The sequence below is a fragment of the Conger conger genome, chromosome 9 (genome assembly GCF_963514075.1).
Source record: "Conger conger chromosome 9, fConCon1.1, whole genome shotgun sequence".
Taxonomy (NCBI): Eukaryota; Metazoa; Chordata; class Actinopteri; order Anguilliformes; family Congridae; genus Conger; species Conger conger.
Window position 1 is genome coordinate 16,665,453 of NC_083768.1, and position 26,577 is coordinate 16,692,029.

The following is a 26,577-nucleotide window of genomic DNA, read 5'->3' on the forward strand; positions in this document are numbered from 1 at the left end:
TGGGCAGCTTTGAATTATGCGTGTAAATGCATGGTATTTTCACTTGTAAGAATGAACCCTTTCTGGTGTGGTGTCAAGATTTACTTAGCAAAATGAATACCATAAAATAAAATTCTGAATTGTTTCAAGGAAATTAAACTTATATTAATAACAAACAAGACAGGTTCTGCATCTGATATTTATTTCAGACATCATTTACTGTTAGAAAATATCTGATGCATAAATCAAAAACTGTTCAACAGAAAAGTATAAACAGCATAAGACAGCATACATGTTCATAAATACATATTTACATCTTACAGCCCTCAAAGTCCATCACATCCTTTGGTATACACAGAAAACAATGGAAAACAAGAAGTCTTGGCAGGAATGATTCTTTTGCGCACAATGGTTAAAGCCCTTTAATCTCAATCATTACCTAAGGTTTTTTTTTTTCTTTTTTTCTTTGCAGTCACCTCACGTGTTGCATTCATTGGGAACATAGTTCACGGTCAACGGCTGCCGTCATTCTTGCATAATAACATGATAGGCGAAAGACTCCATAGAACACCAAGGCGCGGTCAGAACAGGTGAGTTTGAACCCGACGAGGCTGGTCAGGTTCAGGTCGATGGGGTCCCTCGGCACACAGGTAGAGGGTGGCTGATGGCACATAATACTCGGCTTACACGGTGGAATCCGGTTGGTTGATCTCCCTCTTCTTTGTCTTCTTCTTGCCTTTGCAGGGCTTGCAGACGACACACAGGATGCAGGGGGACGCCAGCAGCAAGAGAGGGGACGACACCAGCACGATGATGCTGACGCCAACCAGGATGCCAACTACCTGAGAGGCCAGAAAACAGGTTACGCTTCTGGAATCACGCACAAGCGTTCCGCTAGATCTGTGCTGAACAAACAAAGGCTTTTCCCCCTTGCACCAAATGGTAAATGGTAAATGGTTGGTATTTATATAGCGCCTTTATCCAAAGCGCTGTACAATTGATGCTTCTCATTCACCCATTCATACACACACTCACACACCAACGGCGATTGGCTGCCATGCAAGGCGCCAACCAGCGCGTCAGGAGCATTTGGGGGTTAGGTGTCTTGCTCAGGGACACTTCGACACAGCCCGGGCAGGGGATCGAACCAGCAACCCTCCGACTGCCAGACGACTGCTCTTACGGCCTGAGCCATGTCGCCCCCTGAGCCATGTCGCACCAAGCCTTCAACTGTGGGCATTTGACAGTGGCTATGCTCAGTGATACCATACACACACTTAGAGTAGACAATTGTAATAACATTCAGGAATTACAAAGCTATTGAATGATACAATGAAATAACCGGCTACTTACAGTGAAAGCCCTGATTGCGAATGACAGGCCTTTTAATATGTCCCACAGTAATAAAAGCCAGATTTACTTAAGTGTGCTGCTCTGCTTATAGAGCTTTCCCTATTTTTACAGAGAGTTAATCTGTTTCACAATGTTTTTAACATGGTGTGACTTTCACAGAGCATCAGCCTGATTCTGACCTTAGCTAGTTTCATAAGGTTTCCCTCACCATATAGGAATCCCTTTTACATGAGGGCTCACTCTAGTTCAGGATTATTGATCATTGGCTATTTTCAGTGCACTTTTTCCACATGAATTCATTTTCTAAGGGAAGACATTCATTTTCACAACCTATAGCATCTAGCTTGTGTTCTCTCAAACAGGAGATCTGCAGGTTACACTCAGTCTTTCAATAAATGCCATGCGTATCCTGTTTAACGGCTGCTTTGACTGCCATTACCTAATGAAGCCAGCTGTGCTCTGTGTGTGTGCATGTGTTTGTGAGAGTGTGGTGCCCCTGACGTCACCTGCGTTCGGTTCCACATGACGGAGGCGCGGGAGTGGCCCAGCTTGTTTCTGCACGGCCCTCTGTCGTAATGTCTCAGAAATATATCTCCCTGCAAAACACAGGAAAACCATGCAGAGCTACTTGTGCAAACCAGTTCAGCCACATTGCGACACTGTGCACCTTCAAACAATACAACGTGGTGAGTGTCTTTCAACACATTTTACATAACATTTGACAAGAAATTTGTTTGAGCTTCCCCAGTCAAATCACTCTTTATGAGGCTCCATAAATTCTATTCATATCAGTGAACCAATATGCTTGTAACTGAAATGTGAATGTAGTCTAGTGCGTGCTGGTCTGTGAATGGGGTTAGAATGCACTCCAGTATGTGCAGGTCTGTGAATGTGATGTGAATGCAGTTCAGTACATGCTAGTTGTGAATGTGATGTGAATGCAGTTCAGTTCATGCTAGTTGTGAATGTGATGTGAATGCAGTTCAGTACATGCTAGATGTGAATGGGATGTGAATGCAGTTCAGTACATGCTAGATGTGAATAGGATGTGAATGCAGTTCAGTACATGCTAGATGTGAATGTGATGTGAATGCAGTTCAGTACATGCTAGATGTGAATGGGATGTGAATGCAGTTCAGTACATGATGTGAATGCAGAAGAACTTCCTCACTTACATCCAGGTTCTGGAGGCAGTACCAGCAGAAGGTGTGCTTGCAGCTCTTGCAGAGCATTTGGGCGCAGCCCTGGTCCCGCTCGATGAAGACGGCGCACATCGGGCACTGCTTCACCATGGCATCCGTGTCACAGCCCACTTTCACACTGCAGAGAGAGGAGCGCCATGTTCTCTCACAACTCTAACTCACTTTACCTTCCCCAAGAACTCGCTTCATTCTTTCATCTGAGAAGATGGTGCCATTCAGTTTGCATTCAGGAAATATTTACTGCAGTAACTGGCCTTCTTGATATTTCAAAATTAAACTACTGGAGAAGTAGGCAGAAGTTCTCTTAGTGTTAACTGAAGAGTTCCATCAAGTACAAATAAAGTATATTTTATATACATTTCTATGCATGCACTATGATCTACCAAATTACAGTGTAATGCCTGTACGTACTTGGACAGTGGTAGTTTCTGTTCTTTTGGCTCTGAACTCCAGCACATTGGATTTGAAATGAAACAGGGGATTTGAGGTTAAAGTGCAGACTGTCACCATTAATTTGGGGGTATTTACATCCATATCCATATCCATGTTGGAATTGCATCTCTTTTCATACATAGTCCCTTCATTTTAGGGAACCAAAAGTAATTGGGCAGTTGGCTTCGCTTTAAGGACCAGATTTATGTACGTGAAGCTTGCAGCGCAAAATGCGGCCTGACGAGTGTGTGTTGGTGCGGTCACAGTCTGCCTGAAATGAACGTCTTATTTACGAAGGCTACAGCTCATTGAGCAATCAGCGAATGAAACCGCATTTTGCAAAAGAGGCTTAAACAGCGCTGTGAAAACACACGTTTAGTGCATTGAATATCTTCACTGCGTGTGGTGATATCCATGTATTGGCCGCCACGTAAAAGCGTATCCAGCACAGACATCCAGACATTTTATTTCTCACAGAAGCGCAATTATTTGTATGGCTGTTGTCACAGAAGTATTTCCCCCTTCCTTTTCCGTGGTTGTTGAGGAGGATAACTAATCAAAACAAACACACAGCCCTGTTTTATTATTTTGGCAATGGCAGTTGAGCCTTCTAATAATGGTCTCATTAAAGCATGCATTTCCACGATGGACAAAAGTGATTAAAAGCAGCATATCAATGCATTCAGCCTACTCATACTTTTTAATAGCGGCAACAATTTTTTTAAACTTCTTTAAAAACACTTCTTTAAAAGTCACTATGGTTGAGCACGTTATTTCCCACTACTTCGCATGAGATATTGCTTAAATTAATAAATGAACAAATAAATATTTTCAGTGACTTAACACCCAGCCTTAATTATTGTAGCCTCTGCATTTCAGCTTGTGGACTCTTCTGTGGAGAATAGTAACTGACACATACATGATTTCCACCCAAAGAGTGTTTCTGACTAGTTAGGTTGCATTTTTTTCTTTATTATGGCAAGAATTCTTTAGAGCTCTACCTGCCACTTAGCAATTACTGAGCTCATGAGTGCTGTTTCTTCTTCTGTTTCTTCTTCTTAATCCAACAGTTCCAAACTGTTCCAAACAGTTTATCTTGGTAAGCCTATTATTTTAACGATGTTGCAGACATTTTTTCTCATTTCTCAGCCTCATTATGGCTTCCTTTGGCCTCCAACTCCAATAACAGACTCCAAAGGCCATCAAAAACCTAGAATCGACTAGAAATCTTTCTTATACCTGCACTAAGGAAGCAAACACCAGACTAATCAGGAATAGCTGAGAAGCCAACTGTCTGATTACTTCTGCTCCCCTAAAATAGGGGGACTATGTATAAAAAGGGATGCAATTCCTACATGGATCACCAGATATGGATATAAATACCCTCAAATAAAGGGCAAGGTCAGCACTATTCATAGTGCAATTGCAAATTCAATGTGCTGGAGTACAGAGCGTAAAGAACATAAATTGTACCACTGTACAAATACAGGCTACACTATATGTATGAAATATGGCATGTAAGTAAAGCTTTTAAGGATTATCATCACAGTCATACAAGTGATGCAGGACCCAATATGACCCATTGGATGAGGGAGAAAGAGAAGGCACTTGTTCCTCACTGACCTGGCCTGGGAAGATGCCACCGTCAGCGGCTGGAGCTCGGAGCAGGAGTGCTGGTCATGCCAGTCTCCGCGGCACAGCGAGCAGAAGACAGCACCGCAGGTGGGGCAGGCCACAGACACGGGCTGGCTCTCCGCACTGGGAGCTAGGCTGCACACTGCCTGGCACTCCACCACCGGACACCAGGTCTTATTGGGGTCCAACTGCACGCCTGGTAGAACAACACAAACAGGGATGTGTTCAAGCGGAAGGGATGTCTGTTAGGCTGTGTGTGAGTGTAAATTTGGCTGAATTGCCTCTGGTCCCAAAGGGACATAACACTGGTGTTCCTTCCAAACCTCTCATAAAGGCTATCTAGAGGTCTTCTGTGAATAATTCTTCTTTAATTCACCTTGCACTTATTTAAAACAGCAATTTATGCAGCCTGACATTAGCTTTGAATTTGTAAGTCTTTGTTTTAAATGTCAGTATTTGATACAGTAATTTCAGTGTTTGAGTCTTTCAGTCCGATAGAGAAAAGCCTTTAATTAAATTCAATTTCATTTTATTGCATGTCTCTCCTCAAATTCCCATGTTTTCATCCACTTTGCTGTGAGGTAGCACCAGCGTATTGTTATTCTGAAATGTCAGTGCAGTACTTGAAAAAGCAACCACAGACGGGAAAGGGCTTTGTCAGTTATACCAATGCAGTTAGGCAATGCAGTAAATGCAGTAAGACAATGTACCTTCCAGTAGGGGAAGCTGGGATTGTCATATAGCCTGTTAAATCACTACCAACCCCAGATGCATGGAAAAGGACCGCAGGGGAGGCACTGCCCAGAAAGAGCTCTCAGGTTCACTCAAAATGGTAGTAAATTTAACTGAGCAGTAACCGAGGACCACACTTAATAAGCACAGAGAAGTTCTCTGCAGGGAGCTCTCATCTCACATCCTTCCTGCCGTCATTCTCAGTACATCATCACAGCCATGGTGCAGATCCTGGCTTATACAAGTCTGCATACTTTACATGTGGCATTCACTAAAGACTCTTCAGAGCCTGCAAAGACTCTATATTCATCGGTGTGCTCATGTGGGGATTGTGCTGCTTGCTGCTAAGGCAGTGAAAGGCTGTTAATGTGCTCATACTGGCAGGAGAAACAGCAAGCTAAAAATGTAAGCATGCAACACTCTACACTCAAGTGTCACCTCAGTCGTTAGCACTGCAGGCTCCCAATCTCACTGCATACATTACATGTAAAACTGGCATGAGGCAGACTCAGAGGGGGTGAAAATGCTACATTGTGCCTGGACCTTAGGCTCTGTATCCGCAAGGCTACCACTTTCACAGGGTCAGTGAAAGGACAAAAGACCATCAAGGTATATGCTAATCAGGAGCAGAAGCTACTCAAGAGCTAATGACAGCAACATTAGCAGCTATTTAAGAGACAATGTGAAGAAAGAAGACAGAATACAATTAACAAGAATGACCAAAACAGTGTGACCAAAAATGTACTAGCAGGCTAAATACAATGTAAAAAAAAATCAAGGTTAAAATGGTAGAGAAGGATGGAGGACACATGGCTCAATCTCGAAGCAAGCTGAGAGGGAAAACTGCAAAGTGCCAGTGGCCAGTCTGGCCACGGTTTCCCATGAGAAACAAGCTAAACAATCTGTAGCATTTTAGCCAGGGAAACAAGGTCACATTCCACAACAAAGAAAATAAATGCTTACCATTTATGGTCTTAGGCAAGATGACACCAGTACACCAGCTGTTCACTAATTAACTAGTAATTAACATACAGATACCTTTGCAAATAAAACAGGCTGGGATCATACCTCACAATAAGGTTACATGAATATGCATTAACTAATGTAGCTATTAACATGAATTAATGATGAAGTGCATTAATTAAGCTTGGAATTAACTTTTCATTAGTTATCTACATTTGATAACTACCAACAAATGTATTCGTTGCATGAATATTTATACATTAGCAACCATAGGATAAACCATTCACAAATACTGTATATTAACTGCGTTTTTCATTCCAATATGAATTGGCATGAACTAATGTAGGTGTTAACATGAACTGTGATGTACAACTACATTAAGAAAGACTACAGATTAACTTCAGTAGTTAGTTACCTACATTAGTTCATGCCAATTCATGTAACAATATTGAAATGTTGTTACCACACACAAAAAAGTGTTACCACACACAGAAATACACTAAATAGTTGTGGAAAGCAAACCTCTAAAAGAAGAATACTTTAGACTGCCCTCTACGTAATGTGCGTATGCCTTAAAGTGAAAAAAAAAAAAAAGTACATATCCATACTCAACATTTGTCATGCTCAAGAAATATGAGCCAAGTATGCTGATTGGAATGCAATATGTTCACATGTTTTAATAATGTTTTTCTGATCTTTATGATTGAAGAGGTGGTGTTAGAGAGGAAGGGGGTGAAACATTCTGTTGCCAACGCGCAACAATGTGTTTAAAAACGGGAGTAACCAGAACCGTCAAGAACTTAAAGAACATGCTGTGCGGGACATTTATGACACTGATAAGAAAGCCTCCCTAAGGGGACGTTTTGGGAGGGTGAAGGTGCAGGAGGTTACAGAACACAAGTGCCAAATTGTTTGTCTACCCCCTACGGGGGGGCCTGTAGCGTAGTGATTAAGGTAAATGACTGGGACACGCAAGGTCGGTGGTTCTAATCCCGCTGTAGCCACAATAAGAACCACACAGCCATTGGGCCCTTGAGCAAGGCCTTTAACCCTGCACTGCTCCAGGGGAGGATTGTCTCCTGCTTAGTCTAATCAACTGTACGTCGCTCTGGATAAGAGTGTCTGACAAATGCCAATAATGTAATGTAATATTCAGCTCAAATACAGTGTTAATATTCCACACTGTAAAGTCTCTCTTGGGTCTGAAACCAATTTCTATTTGGCTTCCCTTTTCTCCATACCAGTAAAACCATGCCTAGGATATTCACCAACACTGGAAAGCCGATTCACCAGAACATTGGAACTGCAATTTAAATTATAGTGAATGGAAGCCATTGCAGAAATGGCATTTTAAAGGTACAACAGGTAATCTCAGACTTCTAACAGTCAAGAGAGGAATTGCAGCAACAAACAGCCTCAAACCACAGCACTGTTTATCCCACCCCTTCTCTGTGAATGCGCTGACATTGAACATGTCAGTGAGCCGTTTTCAATGATAGGAAGGGATTTACAATGGTCTTGAAACAATGTTTTAACACAGAAATCTTACCTATTGTACCTTTAATTTAAGCTGTGTCCATAAAGTTGCTTGTATCATATGCAGATATGCTGTATGCAAATTTGAAAACAGGGCCTGTTGTCACTAGTGCTTGCATTTCAACTAATTTACATGCAGTCAAATCCCCTGTGTCACAGACAATAAAGTACCACAGAAACCTTGACCTTACCCTGACTGAACATTATCCTTATGTCACCAGCACCATTCATTTTTCACACAGAGACCATTTATTTTGCTTCTACACACATTTGTGGTGCTGTTTTTTCTTTCCAAGGAGCCGACCGGTAGGAGTCAGAGGCACAACAAGTGCACAATATGCCAGGGGTACTGGTGCCCCTCTCAGTCACCTCCCCAGGGAATGGAGACAGATGGCAGAGGACCAAAAGCCACCATCACAATCGCAGTTAGCGCAGGCACGCTAATCGACCGTACCTCTTTCAAACTTCAGCCGCTGGTAGAGCTGTGCCTGATCCACCGGGGCAAAACTGCCGATCTGTGACGAGGCAGAAAACACAAAGAAGGCTGTGATAAAAATCAGGTACGTTTTACAATTCCCTATGCAGGCTGCACCATTAGCCAGGCAACATAACCACTGCTGGTTCTACCTGCCCTCCATGCCCCTACCCCAACCTGTTCTATCATGCAAAACCAGCCTTTGTTGAAAGAGTGAGATAATGTGTGATTCACCAGGCTACGGGAGAGTGGAGTGGGAACACAGCGTTGTTTCCCTGGAGGGCGTTATTTGTTACCATTAGTTTTGTTAGCAGTGTCCCAAAGGGATGTTCTCTGCTACCAAAACAGAGGCCTGTCTCGTATCAACAGTAAACCACCCGACCATTTCAGGGGAGGCAATAATGTTCCCAATGAATCTGAAATTCGTCTTTGTAGGTAATACAAACATCCAAATGTGGGATTTATCTTTCGTCTTTCTTAGCCCTTAGTCCATACACCCTATAAATCATATTGTGAAATAAAATGTTGACGGTGGTTGGAAGCTGCGATTATCAATATGACCCTTTCAGAGACATAGTAAATTTAATACATAGCTTTTTAATGATAACCTGGTCCTCTTTGTACAATAAGATAGCCACAAGTTCTAGAAAGCTCTGAAGAATGGACACTGTATAACATACTGCATTTTAGGGCCAAGCAACAGGAATTCCTACAGTAGGACTTTACTCTGCAGTTTACTTCAGTTATCATTTTAATGCATTTAATGGAATACAATTCAGTGACGTTACAGTGCATAATTATAAATTCCACATAGGGCAGCAACTGAATATTTTCCTAGGGTTTCACTTTTTTATAGATCCACACAAGGCATATTTAAAGTGAAGGAGACTTTTTGAGGAATAATGTAAGATTGTATTAGTTCCCACCCAATACACTTTAGCTCAACATTCTGCAGACTTGCATCCTGTTTCACAGAAAGCCCCAGATTACAGCACCAGAGTAACCCAACAGACAATTAACTACAATGATGGAGCCTCTGGCTACCTCCTCCAATCAGCAAGAAGCAGAGAGAGAGCGTAATTATAAAGCACTTCTCAAGCCTGTTGTGCTTGGTCTCGTTGCTCCATGCAAACCCCTCGTACCTCAGAGTCCAGCAGGGCCCCCGTCTTCAAGCAGGTCATGTCAGGACAGGTGATTGGGGCACCCCCACCCTCCCGAATTGCCAGCTGCACATATTGCTGTAGACACTGTGGAGGGGAAAAAACCAGGGTTGCCAATTACCCCTTTCCACTGGGTATGGACCTCACCTTCAAAACCTTCAAGGTAATCTGTGTTCCATAAACATCCCCACAGGTATTTTTTAATGACAGCTGCACACCTTTCAGCCTTCCAGGAGGGGCACCCAGGAGGCCGACAGATGAAGAGGCAACAGTACGGTGTTGTAATTACACCAATTTCAGCCAGTTCCAAGGCAGCGTGAAACCATCAAGTGGTTCAGGCAATGATTAGAGCTCTCGCACTGTAGCTCATATTTCACAGTTCAGCCCGAGCCTTTGTTAAATATTAGCCAGGCAACATAACCACCGCTGGTTCTACCTGTTCTAAATCATGCAAAACCAGCAGAGTGCTTTGTTGAAAGAGTGAGATAATGTGTGATTCACCAGGCTACGGGAGAGTGGAGTGGGAACACAGCGTTGTTTCCCTGGAGGGCATTATTTGTTACCATTAGTTTTGTTAGCAGTGTCCCAAAGGGATGTTCTCTGCGACCAGAACAGAGGCCTGTCTCGTATCAACAGTAAACCACCTGACCATTTCAGGGGAGGCAATAATGTTGCCAATGAATCTGAAATTCTTCTTTGTAGGTAATACAAACATCCAAATGGGTAAGCTAATTCCAAAATCATTTCTCAGCCTATGCTTCTCAGTTTATGCATCATTCAAAATATTTGAAACCATATTAAAACATTCCAGAATTCCTATAAGAATCCTCAGTGAACCACCGAATATGAGTTTGTCTACAGAATATGAGTTTGTTTTTTGACCTGGGAACCCACTCCTCCTAAAATCCAAGGGGCACACAGGTAGAGAGTTATGGGGCGCCCCAGCTTACCGAGGTGCAGAAGACGCAGTTGCAGGCGAGAAGCCTGCTAGTCGCAGCCAGGGGGCACTCGCTAAGGCACAACTTGCAGAAGATCGGTGGCTCTGGGGCCTTAGCCTCCACCCAGATGGGGCTGCTGCTCGGCATGCTGGGACTTATCTCTCTTGCTCTCCTTTAACTCCACACGATACCGCCCGCCATGTTTCCTGCAGGGACAAAGATCATACACACCACTTGATATAATCTTCCTCCGACTGTGGCCAGGTTTTACCTTTGCAGGGAATTGAAGGCACTAAGAGTAACTTAACGAAACAGAAAAGTTCCAACAAAACAACATTCATTCCCTTTCCCCTAGTCTTCAGCCACTTGTAACAGTTCAGATGCTTTCACTTTTGTTATGGTTATCCTCAGTGAAATTAAGAAACTCTGCTTCATGTCAAACGAATGGTCACAAGACACATTCGCCAAAAACAGCAATATTTGCTGCCTACCCAGAGAAATACGGTTTTCCTAAACTCGCTCTGACTAATCCTTAAATATTCTGGACCGGCATGGATGTAATTTCATGGTGTGGTAGATGTAAGAGTAGCTCAATATTATTGAGCAAAACAGTGGACAAAGGACTGAAATTACTTGGGCCAATAAATTCATTTTGTGATTTTCTTGGTGGCATCAATGCATTTCTGACACTTCTACTTGAGGAGGCAAAAAAGTTTTGCCGTTTCAATCCCCCAAGGTCCTTGTTGCTTAGCTGCACTGTGTGCGCACCAGAACTCTAAAAGCTGCCAATCCCCTACGGCTAGGCTTCATGGTTATCTGTGCAAGGGCTCCATTGATAGGGTTCATTGCTACAGGCACAGTAGTCATTAAGAAAGTCAGTACTTCAAACAAGGTTTTATCCAAGAAATAAATAGCAACGTAGGCTACATCATTTGGCCCTATCATTTTTTGTGACTGTAATCAACTCTAGTTACATTTTAATCCAGAGGTGTGAATCATTTAAGATGAGAGGAATAAAAGTGTTTTCACTTGAGTACATTAAGAGGAAGTAAAAAAACTGGTTTGACATGTGGAATGCATTCCGTCCCTGCATATTTGTGCTTAGGTACTGAGCAAATTTTACACCACAAAAAAAACAAACAAAGATTCACATTGCTGTCTCCTACTTGATTTATAGCATACACATAAAACAATAGATACTTGCACTTGAATAAGCATTTCTATTTCTGAGTTTTAATGGTGCTCTTGCAATCCTGCCGTTTATAGGACACAAGGAGCAGAGATCTGTTTGGTGATTCCCAATCTCCTCTGTTTACGCTAAATGAAGAATGCAGGGAAGCCTGTTTAGTGGTATAACCCTTCCCCCTTTATAAAAATCTTCTCCAAAAAGACTACAAAAGTAATGTAGCCTCTGTGGTCTCATATAAACTGCATAAAAGACAAAACTCCTCCTCAGACAACTACGAGCTTAATAGATACCAAATGTGATAATAGACGCTGTCATCAATCACAAGAAGAAGACAATAGAGTTTAAAAGGTTTTCAACACACTTCTGTCCTAACAGGTGTAACCCTTCCACACAGTTCATGTCATAGACCCCCCTAATCAACTGGTCATCCCTCGTCCCCTGTGTTTGATAACAGATCAGGAGTCGCAAGATCTTACATTTACATGGGGGGGGGGGGGGGGATCAGGAGGTAGATGTGTTCTGAAGACCCCCACAGAATTCGGGTGCCCTTGAAAAGAGCAGAGGTAAGGTGTTCAGCCAGAGGTAAAGCTGTTCACAAGTCGATTAGGATAGAGGACGCAGAGGCTGTTTTCACAGAGCGGATTGCCTCAGTGAGTGACTCCCTGGCAGGGGTTGCTTAAGCAGGGAACACCCTACCAGCTTAAACCTTCCCTCCTCGGGCGACAACAATGCTCTGCCACAAAGGTAAATAGCACATCAGGACAGCATCACAGCTCTAAGGACTAGTACTTTAGCTGTACTGTAAGTCTCACCAAGGAGACAAACAAACTCAGCCCTAATGAAAGCTGGCTGGGGATTCCTAAGGTCTGACGCGGGATGCATTTGGTTAATTGACCAGGTTAGGTCACTGTGGCTAGCTGTATCAATGGTTGTGCTTCCTGTAGCAGCTTAGGGGCCCGAGACACTTCCTCAACTCCCACAGATAGACTCAGTGGTCATGTAGGACCAAGGCTGCCGCTACAGCTGCCACTATAGACTGCAGTTGTTTAACCGGAAAGCAGCAATGAGCAAGCAGCTAACTGAGAAGTGACTAACCAATAAATCACATAAATCGGATAATCACAAACACATTACACAAGAATCAAAGCGAACAGGCTAACAGCACAATGCTACTAATAAAAAAGTATCACAGCAACATTGACACAGAGTTCAGCCTTAAATCAGCTATAGCATGTGGACAGCAAAGCAGATAAGGTTTTATTAAACCCATTCAAACTGTAAGTTACTGTAACCCAGGCTAGTATATAGCCTAACAATCTTCAGACAGTGATGCCAGATCTCATGTTGATGCAATTGAGGGATGAGAAAAACCTTGTTGATTTTCTGTTGGCTATAGGCTGCAGGCCTCATCCACACTGCCACAACAAAAAATCTGAAAACCTATACGCGCTGTGAGAAAATGCCTGCTGTGGATATGACTACAGCTCTCTTACCTGGAAAATACACATATACATATCCTCTTAGTTCAGAGAAGAGTGGTCTGATAACTGCAAACAATTAACAGAACAGACCCTTTGACCAACAAATCGATTTATGTAAATCACTCTTTATAATCCCAGTGCAATTAGATCAAAGTCTGTATTAAATTCAGCACTATGGGATAGTAAACCAGTCCGATCAAAAGTAAAATACCTTTATTTTAAATTATGCATCCCAACCTGGAGTTTGTATGTTTCTTTATTGTATATGGAACGCATTATTCAACAATAAATCTGTTTTTATGTAGTATGCGCCCACAGAATATTTTGGAAGGGCATTCGGGATCTGTGCGCCAAAGACAGTATCCAGTTTTATCCAGATGAGAGCTATATCGTTTGAGCTAGAGGCATCCTAGTCCCATAGCCTTCATTTGAAACACATATGCGAGAAAGAGCAAAGCACTGTATAGCTACATTTACATCTTATAAACCACTGCAACAGAAGTAGGCTACACAGGATATCCGAAATATGTATGTATTTAGTGTTGGTACGGTTGCGTAGGTAAAACAAATTCGCAGCAGATTTCAAGGTTGCACGAACCGTATATACTAATACTTTCTGTATTGCATCCACGCGTTTCTGAAAACCACGAACAACCGCAATATCATCAAAGTGCCAGAAACCTAGGCTACTGCTCGTCTTACCTTAACCGGTCGATCACTGCGAACTAGCTGGTCCTCTACCCGTCCCGCAGCCGCAGTGCTCGCTCTCTGACACTCACACATGAGGCAGTCTCCGTTGACACACACTCACCTATTAAACACACCTCCAGTTACCTCTCCTTTCACAGGCGCCGCCCATTTGCCACGGAGAACTGCAAACAGTCACTCCCTTGTATGAAATGAATGCTTGCTTGCTTGCTTTGCAAAGGCAGTGGTCTCATCGGGTGTGAGCATAACTGTGCAAAGTGCACTTCCGACTTCCTCTCAGCTATTTGGAATTTTAACTCCTTGAGGAAATTCTATCAAAATATAAAATCGTGAGATGACGTTGTTGTGTAAGAAATAAGCAAATGTCTTATTTCATATTTTTATTTCATGTGCAACCCGTCATGAAAACACGTCCATTGATTGAGTTAAATTAATTTAATAATGGGTGTCCCATTATTATTTATCGGATGCGGATCAGGTTATTTGTATTTTCGTGGTCACGGTAACCTGTTTCGGCTAGAATCAACGGTGGCAACAGACCATTTAAATGCAGCCTATCCATTCTGCTTAATGTGAGCTATTATTTCATAATGAGTGGGGTAATCTAATGCATTTGCTCTAAGACGGCATGCCGTCAGGAACTGTGTTGTTTTCATAAGACATTTTTAACGTAGGCTGTTTAAAACACGATCTAAACTTGTTAAAACACGTTTCTAAGCGTAAAATACAGTTGCTGTTGTACATTAGCAAAACAGAGTTCCTTATGCATTAAACCCACTAGAGGGCTCTCTCAGCACTAAATCGTAGTAGGCCACAAACTTTCATTTTGCATTTTTCAAAATATATATGGTTGATAGCCTGTTTAAATTGTGAAATGTACGGGTTCCAATAACGACATTTTCTTGTCTGTAACCCGTGTAACTAAAAGTTGTGTTTATTTGCTTGAATTTCTTTCATGCTCGTAGTCAGAGTGGCTTAAGTTCTGCCTGTTGCAAAGTTGCAAAGTGAATTAATTTATCAGGAACAGGGTGTGCTCGCTTGACACAGATTGCAGTATCTCACAGTGCAAATTATTATCTTTGCATTTGTTTGGAATAAAAGTAAAAGATATCACTACAGTTCTGCAAAATGGCAGTTTATTTTTGCTAAATCCCTTTTTATTGTCGTTTTTTCAGCGGCTCAAAATTGAGGATATGCCCCACCTGTGTGAAAAATGATGGATGACACAATAAAAATGCTTACATAACTTTACTATTAGTTGAATAATTTTTTTAAGGTTTTTTTTATAACTTGGTGATTTTTGTCAGCAAATGCCTTTAAGATATCTCAGAGAATTAGAAAATACACATAAAAAGATTTGGGGGAAAAAAAGTTCATTTAATGCATGAAAACATGTTCCTATCCCATAAAATAAAACACAAACTGTAACTATGAACCTAAAAAATATCCTTCTGAGACAATAAAATTATTAAATTATAATTATTATTATTTACACCCCATAACATTACAATAAAATGTGTGTTGATATGTAACAAGTCCAACAGAATTAAGGTAGGTAGTGTTACAGGCTCTTGCAGGAATAAATGATTATGTTCAATACAATACAATATTCATGTGCTAAATGTTTCTATCAAAAAAAGGAGGAATTCAAAATACACACTGCAACCATTATCCCATAGGTAATTCCATATTCAGCTAAGATGGCACTGTATCAGGTCTTGTTCAGCACATACAAATGAGTAAAAATGTCTCAATTGTCAGGCTTCTACAAAAAACCAAACGAGTCTACTATGCATTGTTTAATCATTGATCTATTGGTGGCAATTCAGGCTCCTCCAATGTCCAGGTAATATGGCAGTGCTGCAGATTTTGTTCAGCACATAGAAATGTACCTGTAGGCTCATTTTCAGCCTTCCAGTGCAAAAATATGCTGTACATCTACTGTACAATTACAATACATATACATTAGTATAACTAATGACCAATAGGTAGTCCTACAGGCTCCTACAATGCCCGGCTGAAATAGTACAGTGTCAGGTTATATTCAGCAGAGAATAACAAGCGAGTTCCAATATATAGGCTTCAGCTCAACACAGAGGGGTTTTTGGTGTTCAGCACAAAAAAAAAGTATAACACTCTTTAGCTTGGAGTATTTCATCGACTCATATTGACAGGTAAGAACACCTTAACAACACAAGTGGAAGTAAAATGCAAACCTAAAGGAAGGTTTACCATGTATTGTATGACATTCCTCCAATGTTTCCAGCACCAGTTTTCTGTGATTAGATCAATTGCCGATAGTGTTTCTGGTACACTATGTGTGAGTAAGCTGAGAGATGGAGCAAGATGAAAGGGGTGTCTTGGCTCTGAGTTGGCAATCTGACTCTAATGGCTGAACAGGATTCCCTGGCCAGCCGACTGCATTCTAAAGTATTAAAGCGGCCATCTATCAATAAACGGGTGGCTTAACCCAGACCACTTTAGACACAACTGAGGCTGGGATGCAAATAACATTTGTCCTTAACTTTGACTTGAAATAAAAAGCAAGATTTATTTTTTGCAGACACAGTGTGGCTCAACAGTCAGTAAGACGAGTGAGGGAAAAGTGTAACAGTTGCATTTGCTTTTTAGTCAAAGTTAAGGAGAACTGTGGTTGAATTGCAGCACAAGAGAAAGCATGAATAGAAGGTCCATATAAAGGCAAGGGATTCATTTTACCCAGAGAGCACTAAATGAATAAGCAGACAGGAAAGTTGTTTTGAAATGGTTTTAAATGACATGCATTTCTTACAACATTGCTTCTAAGAAATGAATGATTCTTTACCTCTTAAGTATAGGTGAAATCAAATAAGTGAGACACAGTGAAACCAAGTTAAAAAAAAAAAAGAAAACATTTCGGTTTATCAGAAGAAAGTAGAGAATGTCATGCTCTTTAGATGTGAGGACCAAACAACACTTTAAAAAAAACAGACCATGGGTCCTGCTGCACACAAATGAAAAACCTCATTCTCATTTTCTATTGTAAAATATATGTAATTTGGTATAGAATCAGATTTACAATATATTGAGAACAAAAGTGAAGCTTTGAAAATAAGTCCAGGATATGTGTCCTACAATGACACATGATTTACTGATTATTCTCACTTATTTACAGTCCTGCTATTTGAATAGCTTGGGGCACGGAGCCCATGGTGAAAGAAGACTCCTGATTTGACCTCTGAACAGGAGGTTGTAATGCATGTCATTAAAAAGATGACTCAGTCATGCCCCTCCATTTCTGGTGTAAAATAATCAGGCCCGCGCCATTATAAACACAGTTGCCATGATGCAGTGCAACAAAAATAGCGATATGTGCATTGCTTAAAAGTCTTGAGTTGGATTACCGCGCAGAGACTTCCAACAGAGAGCGAGTTCTAGTCAAAGTACCATCCTATGCAGAAGGACTATCTTACCTGTCTCTGTCTCTCAGGATGCACCGCTCCAATCGGACGACCAGCTCCAACCTGGTTAAAGCACACTGCGATGTAGCCGAGGACAATGAGAGAGACCGGGAGCATTACGAGTCAGAGTGGCTGCTGGCGAATCGACCACGGGGAACGTATGTGCCGAATCCATAGCCTCTCTACTCCTTGCTGCAGGGTAGCTTTACTGAAAGTCAACGTTGCTTTGATTTTGATACAATCATAAAGGTTTTTAGGTAATATACAATAGTAGGAGATAAAAAAACTGCACGATAAGGCATCAGGAATTCAGGTGTTGTGCTTGGGCCATTTAGCCAGTGCTAAAGTGAAATGCACGTACTGTAGCCATGCATGTAGTGAATTCTTAGTGAAATTAAGACACACTAAAGCATATTCCATGGCTTTATGCTCATGTAATGCTACATAGTTTGTCTCATGTGTCGTAATAACACTTAGATCATATATCACGTGTGCTTCAAAACTTGTAAATGCAAAATACAAATAAAATGAAAATAATGATTCTGGGTGCATTTTGTAACTCCCATTACTGAGATGAAAGGGATAGTTTTTAGAAGTTATTTCAGTTTAGGGTATGATTCAATGGGCTCAGGCAGTATTTTGGTATGACAAAGGATATTTTAGGTATTTACATATCTTTTTGATGGCTTTATTCTGTAGAGCACTTGAGGTTAATGGTCTAAAGCAAGAAACTACACACCAGGTGACTCCAAATGAGCTTGTACAGAGACAATTTGCTTCCAGGGGTTGCATGCAATTATTGTTTCATGTGTTTTCACATGAAAATATTTATTATGCCATGTGCAACTTGAGACCAATGAGATCAATGAAAGAAGTACCAGGACAATATCAAAACTGATATTTGTTTGTAATTGTTAATCAATTCCATTAAATTAATCTGTTCACATGTACTGCCTCTGGCAACACACAGCAAGCTCCATAAATGTTGGACAAATATTTTTTTTCTTGATTTGGCTCTGTACTCCACAATTTTTGATTTGTTACATGTTACCTTTCTTCTTACTGATATTACATTACATTATTGGCATTTGGCAGACACTCTTATCCAGAGCGACGTACAGTTGATTAGCAGGAGACAATCCTCCCCTGGAGCAATGCAGGGTTAAGGGCCTTGCTCAAGGGCTCAACGGCTGTGCGGATCTTATTGTGGCTACACTGGGATTCGAACCCCCAACCTTGCCTGCCCCAGTCATTTACCTTAACCACTATGCTACAGGCCGCCCCATTTTTGCAAACAACCTATTGTCTGGCCCTTATATCTTGACTTTCTGTGTTTTGACAAATGCCAAAAGCAGATTCCAAAGGCAATTGAACACACCAGTCTAAGCAGAAATGCCCTTGAAGCCATTTGTACCAAATATTATGGTGAACTGAAATAGAAATGATAAAAAGTGCTGCAACTTCTGCATGAAGAAACCAAAATGAAACCAAAATTATTGCAATTCTATAACTGTGGAGTACAGAGCCAAGTCAAGAAAATATGTCTTTTTCCCAAGATTTATGGAGCTCACTGTCTGTTCACTGCACAAGCTGCTCTTTTACTTGAAGTGCATTCTTTTTGTTTTGACTACATACCCGAATGCCCAACAATATACTATACTTGCCAGTCTAAAGTTCTCCAAAACTTCTCTCAATATGAGAAATATCTTTCATTGCATACAAAAACTATCTTGGCCAATCAAAAACATACCCTAAAAGTATGAAATAACATTAAAAGTACAGAAAGTGGACTACCATTTTAATAATAATGTGTGTTTAATTCCTAGAATTACTCTGTCGGAGCGTGACGTCTTAAGGAAAGAGAGCTATGAACAAGAACTGGTGACCAACTTCAAGGTGCAGAGATCCCCAGGGCAGAGAATTGGGCCGGGTAGACAAGGGGAGATGTTTAAGCGGTATCAGTTGCCTTACAAGAATGTCCTCCCCATGCCCCTTTTCATGCCCAGGAAAGTAGTACCATTCAAGGACTCTGAACATGCTCACACCCCTGCTGAGTACAGGCCTATAATGGAGTTTGAGCAGGCTCTATCCAGCGGAGTGTGTAGGGATAAACAAGCGGTCTCTCAAATTACAAAAGGCATGCCGAAAGTCATCCAGCCAATCTGCAGTTCCAGAGGGTCTTGCCCAGTCCTTCCACCAGGCAGGCCTTCTCACAGTCAGCGGAAACCTTGGTGATGTCAGTGAAATCAGTGAATAGGCTAGCATATCAAACCAATGCAGTTACCTATTATGTTGGCAAGCTGTCTATTGCATGTGGATTGACTTCTGGAGTGTTACTGCCTGTATTGGTGTATACATTGAATTAAATATCCCATTATTTTGTATAGCAACTAGTGTGTGCAACACTTCAACCTAGGTTTTCAAGATTGCCGGAAGAGAATTTGTTCAAATGTACTGTAATAAATGTATACAATGGGTTGCATGTATTTTTGAACATAACAGTATTTTTGAATGAAAAGGCAAACTGCTTTATGAATCATAAAAAGGCATGCAATGTTTGGGAAATATAGTTTTTCTGATTTAGATGAAAAAACATCACTGTATTTAAAGCACGATTTATAGAGTTGTATATTGTGAGCATTCAAATGATTCACAGCATTTACTACCACCTATGAATTAGTGCTCTATGAAAAGAATCTGACACATTATAGCACAACATTTTCTGTAAAAAGCTTAATTGCTGTAATTTCTACTTTTCAGTACTGTACTCTGCCTTATTCCTGTTGATCTACCATACTGTAGATTTTCAATCCACCTAACAAAGTACACCTCATTCAACAGCCAGAAGCTCATTTTCCACCTTTACCTGGGAGTCAGATGTGGAGACAGTATGGCCAATCAGTAGCACTAAATGTTTTGTTAATAACTTGGGAGGAAATAAAATCAGGGTTGGATTTGGATTTGAGGGCCAGACTTGATTATCTCTGAGCTTGAGAGCTTGTTGAGCTGCTAATTAGTAGAATCAGGTGTGCCAAAATAAGGTTGAAATGAAAGCCCACAAGACGTTAGATCTACAGGGACAGAATTGGGAATAGAGATCATACCATTTGTGATGTGTATTCAAGAGGGCAGTCCACAAGCTCAGACCAAAATAGCTGAGGTATGATGAAAGAGTGAATGGTCAAATGTACTTCCCAATATGTTCACCTTCTGTATATAAAAAAAATATTATCAATGATGAGTAGTGCATAAAAGAACATAATTTTTGCATGTTTTTAGAAACAGATATATGAAGAGCAATTATGTTTTGTTTCTTTTTTCCTTTAGTAACACAACATAATGAACATAATTTATTTTCAAGTATGTTATTGGATTTTATTTCATTTTCACACTCGAAAATACGGTAGCATTATAACTGAGATAGCTGACATGCGTACATATGTTAGATTAAATATCTGTGGTAGATCTCAGAGCTATCCCCGCTAATAGTTTACTTTCATAATTGAACATTGAAATGATAATTAAAATTTGTGAACTGTTATAAAATATCAGGTACTTCAAATATGTCATGACATTTTCGTCAAAACAACATAATTATGGTGTTTATGCTTCCATTAAAAAAAAATGAACTGGTTGATTACTAAATACAGTACATTTTTCAAGGTAAACAATTACTCAAGTTACCTTTTAGTAATCTGGTTCAAGTCATTGCAGCACCTTCACATTTGTAGCAATAGTATTTATTTTTCTGTATGTTTAATCACCTAATTTAAAAGTGAAATAGGTGGTGCCTATCCTAATGATGGTATGTGATTTTCCAGTTGACTTGATTATTTTTATTTGACAGATCATGGTGTTTAATGCTCTATGTCACGCCTCTACTGTTGCCAAAACTATGCTGCTTTGAGTCTTGGAAAATTATTCATTTCAGTTTCAATTTACGGGAAATATACACTCAGTGAGCAATTTATTATATATTTTATCTATTATATAGACCTGTACATCATCTTGTTTAGGCAAATATTTAATCAGCCAATCCTGTGGCAGCAACTGTTAGTGCAGATGTGGTCAAGAGTTCAGCTGTCACAATCGGGAAGAAATGTGATCTAAGTAACTTTGAACATGGAATGACTGTTAGTGCCAGACAGGGTGGTTTGAGTCTCTCAGAAACTGCTGATCTCCAGGGACTTTCACGCGCAACAGTCTCTAGAGTTTGCCAGAATGGCCAGACTGGTCAAAGCTGACAGGACGGTGACAGTAACGCAATTAACCACACATTTCAACTGCAATATGCAGAAGAGCATCTCTGAACACAACACATTAAACCTCTAAGTAGACAGGCTACAGCCGCAGAAGACCAATAAGTCTAATAAATGCCTAATAAAGAGCTCACTGTGTGTATATTTGTGCATTTAATCAGAAAGATTCATCAGTACAGGTGCAGTACTGGTAAGGGCCATTAAATAAATCTTTCAATGTCACATATGTGTGTTTTTTAACCTCTGTTTTTTCTTCTTCTCATAAATAAATGGTTGGAATTTATATAGCGCCTTTATCCAAAGCGCTTTACAATTGAGGCTTCTCATTCACCCATTCATACACACACTCACACCAATGCAAATTGGCTGCCTTGCAAGGCACCAAGCAGCTCGTCAGGAGCATTTGGGGGTTAGGTGTCTTGCTCAGGGACACTTTGACACACCCAGGGCAGGATCGAATCGGCAACTCTCCAACTGCCAGACTTCTGCTCAGATTGATCTGCCGAGTTGTTTGTTGTGATTCTACCAACTGAGACCCACCATCTCTGGGCAATGCAACAGCCAATCATGCCCTGCTCTTTGGCTGAATGCCGGCAAAGATTATATTCCAGACCATGGGGTTCATCCATTCACTTGAGTTCACTTTCTTAGCAGGATGAGTCACCCAGCAGTTTAACCAGTGTGGGCTGTTGTGCTGCTTTACAGTCTGTTTGCTTTTGGATTCCACTCTGAAGAAAGCACCACCAAAGGAAACTTCTTTCCAGTCTATCCACAGTTTAATAGTGATTGCAGGAAAAACTAACAAAAAAGCATCTAATTATATGCGTTTAAAATGACCTATTTCACTATTGCTTATAGTTTAGTTATAGTTTCCTTAGGATGATATCAATGCACATTGATTTGCATGATGTCTGCCCCAAGTGGCCGAAGACCATCTACACTATTTAATTTGTTAGTAAAAGTCACTTTTGAGGAAAGCCTGAAAGGAGTTTAGCCTGGATGATTTTGAAGTGTGCTGTAGCTGAAACATTTTAGAAATAATATTTTTCATCTTCAATAATTCTGGAAATTGCGCCCCCCCTTTTATATTCTTTCAACAGGCAAAACTAGAGACACAGTAGAGAGATGCAAGTAGAGATGTGGTCACATTGCAGAAAATGCTCTAGGATCAAACGTCCAAACCACATGGGGTGTGTAATAGTGTAAGGATTCAGTATCAGTTGCCCTACACATTGTATCGTGTCACTCCAAAAAGAAACTGATGGAGAATATCATATTTGTTCATAGATTTGGTGAATATATGTGATTTATTTCATTTTAATATTATAAAGTTCCCACAGGAGAATAGCACCTACTGTTGTAAATGTACTATAGTTACATAACAACACACCAGCTTCCCTGGTTTGCTACGTTGTTGCGTACAATATTTTGATCTCTGGACATTTCATTTGCAATCTCTATCCTTTGGTGCAGGCTCTTTTCCAGCTGGGCAATCCTCTCATTATGTTCCTCAAGCTTCTGTTTCACCTCTTTCATCTTTATCTCCATGTCGCCCGTCATACAGTAATTTGCCAGGTTCATCTTCTGCAAGAACTCTGGAAAACAAAGGCTTTCAGTTAAAATCATGGCATGCCCATGTCATTGAGTTCTACTGAATCAATGAATTACTCATGTAATATTATTGGTCAGTATGTCGGATTTTGCTTCAGAACTTTTTTGGTCAGTATGTATACAGTAAAATGTCCATTTAAACAGCACCCAACAGAGTCCAATGAGAAGCATATGTAGGGGAAACCGGGTTAGATAAATTTCATAGTGTGGATCTGATTTAAGCAGATTTTCTATTACATCCATTCCCAGCTAGTGTTACAACTCACACCAGTAGTGGGGTAGGTTGTAATAGTGGAACTCTTTGTTTTAACATTAACTTACACATTGTGTCATGTTGTAGATACCTTAATGATTAGTATTTTTAGCAGACAAATATGAGTAATAGAATATATTAACGTTTGCAAGCTCTAGCATAAACACTCATTCAGTTATACATGTTGGAGCAAAACAAGTTACAATCATCATCTCCCCTACTCAACTTATGAACAGAATATAAAATAGGGGAGATTAAGGCGCAAACTAATATGGGGCTTGTTGAAACATACAAATATTCAAAATTTGCATCTTGCACTTGTGCAACAATCATGTGTTTGTTTTCACTTTTATGTACGAATTACAGCTGTATTCTCATGTGTGAGTGGCAGGAATATTTGATTTGACTTTAAACCTGCATCAATAGCAATGAACAAATCTGTGTTTCAGCAACATGAAAGTATTTTTCAAATAAATGATGAGTGGTGAACACCACAGACTCCTAATATACAACATTTAAATCATTGTCTTGTGGGTTATAAGTATAGTTTTGACAAGCAGGAACTGTGAGCCATGTAGGAGTACAATTAGCACAGCCAGGGCACATTATAACACTGTTATTACACACCTCCGCCTATTATAAATGCATCAGCCACAATAACTTTTCATGTAATGTTGTGTATTCCATGCATACCATGAACTTATTCAGTCTTATTTAACACTTATGACTTTCTTCCGACACAGTTAGACAAATGATCAGTTGAAAGATGAAAAATGTGAATGGTAAGAAATTTTCACTTCAAATAGTATGACATGGAAATCTAGTTTGTATTAAATCAAAGCTTTATCCAGTTCCTTTTCTGACATTTCAGTCACTGTTACAAAGATTTGTTATAACATGCCCTGTCAGGACATGTAGTAACAGTTTCCCACCACTAATTTTGATTGCATTGTAATCACCAGGAAAGTCATAGAACTGTACTGTCTATAATCATAGCAAGGACATCCAGAATTTTTGGCACCCATGATGGAAATGCTGAGATTTGGTCATAGGTAATCCAAACATGCATCAAGATCCACACAGAAATGGTGAAGTGAATCCATGTTCTGCAATGGCCAAGTTTACTTAAATCCCATCAAAAACCTATGGTCTGAATTGGAGAGATCCATGAGTGCAAACCCAACAATATCAATTATTCAGAAGGGGAGTCAATATTCAAACTTCAGTGTATCCAACCTTAATTGCCTTTATACCACGGTTTTGTCTGATTCACATAGCAAGAGGCTGAGTGCTAAATTAAATGGAAGAGGACTGATGCAGCAGGATAAGCATAAAACATTTCAATAAGAGAAAGACAAAAGTCACCAAATCCATGATGCCTCAGAACAACATGCATATATCCCTATTCAATCTGATCAACTGCTTTCATAGGGCTGAGACTACCGGTTCAGCTTTCTTGTTATAATACATTTTATTGAGTACAAAAAGAAAAACTACAGAAAACCAGTTTGGCCAAGATGAATGAGAGACAAGCCAAAGTGACGAAACATGCCTACCGAGTGGCATAGACTGGCATATACGAATTTAAGAGAGTAGCATTCGTAGTCAAAAATACCTGGATTACAGCCGTTTTCTCCTGGATGTTCCATTTGCCCCTTTCCTGATTTCCTCTATTATGGTCTATTTTTCACATGTAATGGTTTCAGATCTAAATGTAATATCAGACAAAGGGAACATGATTAAACACAAAACTTCAAAATATTGCTACACAGACAGACCCATTTTGGAATTATTTTTGTACTTTTAAACTCTTAAAATGTATCTTAACATGCCTTTATGTGCATCTTACCTTCATCTGTATCGATATTTTCTCACACTGAGAAAGGTTTTTTTGTACCTGAACCAACACCCTGTAGAAGCAAATGAATGTCTGCATAAAATTAAAATTAATAGCCTGTCAGAGGAATTCATTGACTCCCTACTTCACACCCATTCCAGCACTTATGAATAGGCAGTGTGCATTTCCCAGCATAGCTTGATTGGCAGGATTGGCAGGACCGTGACATTTCATGATCCTACGAGAATAGAATTGTTTGGTGGTTTCATTTTATGAGAGATATGAAGTTGCTTTCATATAGTTGATATGATATGTAGTGATATAGTATATCATGTTACTAGAGTAGCCATCGGGAATGACTATTTTACTTCTATTTGCTTTGTGCAAAGACATCATCTAGAGAACCTGTGATGGTCAATTACCATCTGTGTTTTCTGGATTGACAGTACTTTGGCTTTTCCCATGCTGATGGTTGACAAAGGGATTTTGCATGCTGTTACCTCATTTTTATACTCCAGTGAAACAGGAAGTGATAGAATGACACAATATACATGTAGTTCCTTTGAACTGAGATGAACTATATTCAGTAAAAATTATTTTGCCAATTTCACTTTGTTTGATTTTATTTACAATATTTATTGACAATTGTTATGGGTGTAAATAAACCAGTGGTTTTAAGAAAATGGATTACAAAATAAAAATAATTGAAACATGAGAGTAAATGTATTGAAATAAAAGTATAGTTTTCCAATATTTGAACATAACATATGGATCATTAACAATGTTGTTTCTTATATGCAGCCTTTTCATCACCTATTTTTTATTTATTAAGCGCCAAACAATAAAAATTCTTGTTCCCAGAAATACCCAAATTAAATTTTATGTGAAGAAACAGATGCGATGCACTTCTCCTTCTAGTGATTATTAGTCACTGTCAGACCAGCAAGGTCACTTCTGGTAAGACTGTATTTGATTGTTAATGCATTTGCCTTTTTTTAAATTTCAGATCGAACCCAGGTCCTCGGTGTAGCAAGCCGAGGACCTGGCGAACTGCAACCGCAAGTCTGCTGCAGCTTAGCCTGTTGTGCCACCGCAGCTCCCGCATTTGCCTTCTTTTTTGCTGCAGTGAAATCTACTGCTTCCAGTCCAGGAGGAGGTACCACATCATACTGCCATTTTGGCTCTTCTCCTTGCCACCCTATTGGCACAGTGTCTGTCTTTTTAAAAAAAGGTCTTAATGTCAGCCTCCATGTTCAGCCCTGTGGCCAGAGGTTCCTTGGCCACTACATCCAGCAGCTTCCTTTCTATGTGGAGACAATGCTGGTCAGGAATAATGGGGCTTCAGAAGACATTCTGCCTCTTCATCAGCTCCTTCCTGACCACCTCCTGAGCCC

At 40.2% G+C, this 26,577-nt stretch overlaps 1 protein-coding gene and 1 long non-coding RNA gene across 5 annotated transcripts; both read right to left on the reverse strand.

The window, feature by feature from the left end:
- Positions 1-164: 164 nt before the first annotated feature.
- LOC133138016 (E3 ubiquitin-protein ligase RNF144B-like) lies at positions 165-14,027 on the reverse strand. Of its 4 annotated transcripts, XM_061256477.1 has the most exons (9): positions 13,778-13,863; positions 12,071-12,141; positions 10,418-10,611; positions 9,450-9,554; positions 8,287-8,347; positions 4,575-4,797; positions 2,508-2,652; positions 1,839-1,928; positions 165-821 (listed from the first exon to the last, which is right to left on the reverse strand). In XM_061256477.1, the coding sequence occupies exons 3-9, from the start codon at positions 10,550-10,552 to the stop codon at positions 663-665; spliced, it is 918 nt and encodes a 305-aa protein (XP_061112461.1). In that variant the 5' UTR covers positions 10,553-10,611; positions 12,071-12,141; positions 13,778-13,863; the 3' UTR covers positions 165-662. The 4 variants fall into 4 exon arrangements, with proteins under 4 accessions (XP_061112461.1, XP_061112462.1, XP_061112460.1 ...); XM_061256478.1 differs by lacking the exons at positions 12,071-12,141; positions 13,778-13,863 and adding an exon at positions 13,887-14,027; XM_061256476.1 differs by lacking the exon at positions 12,071-12,141 and having other exon boundaries at positions 13,778-14,022.
- An 8,743-nt stretch (positions 14,028-22,770) lies between these two features.
- On the reverse strand, positions 22,771-25,354 carry LOC133136211 (uncharacterized). Its single transcript, XR_009709482.1, has 3 exons — positions 25,196-25,354; positions 24,962-25,054; positions 22,771-23,077 (listed from the first exon to the last, which is right to left on the reverse strand). It is a non-coding gene; the product is annotated as an uncharacterized LOC133136211 (long non-coding RNA).
- Between the last annotated feature and the right edge of the window lie 1,223 nt (positions 25,355-26,577).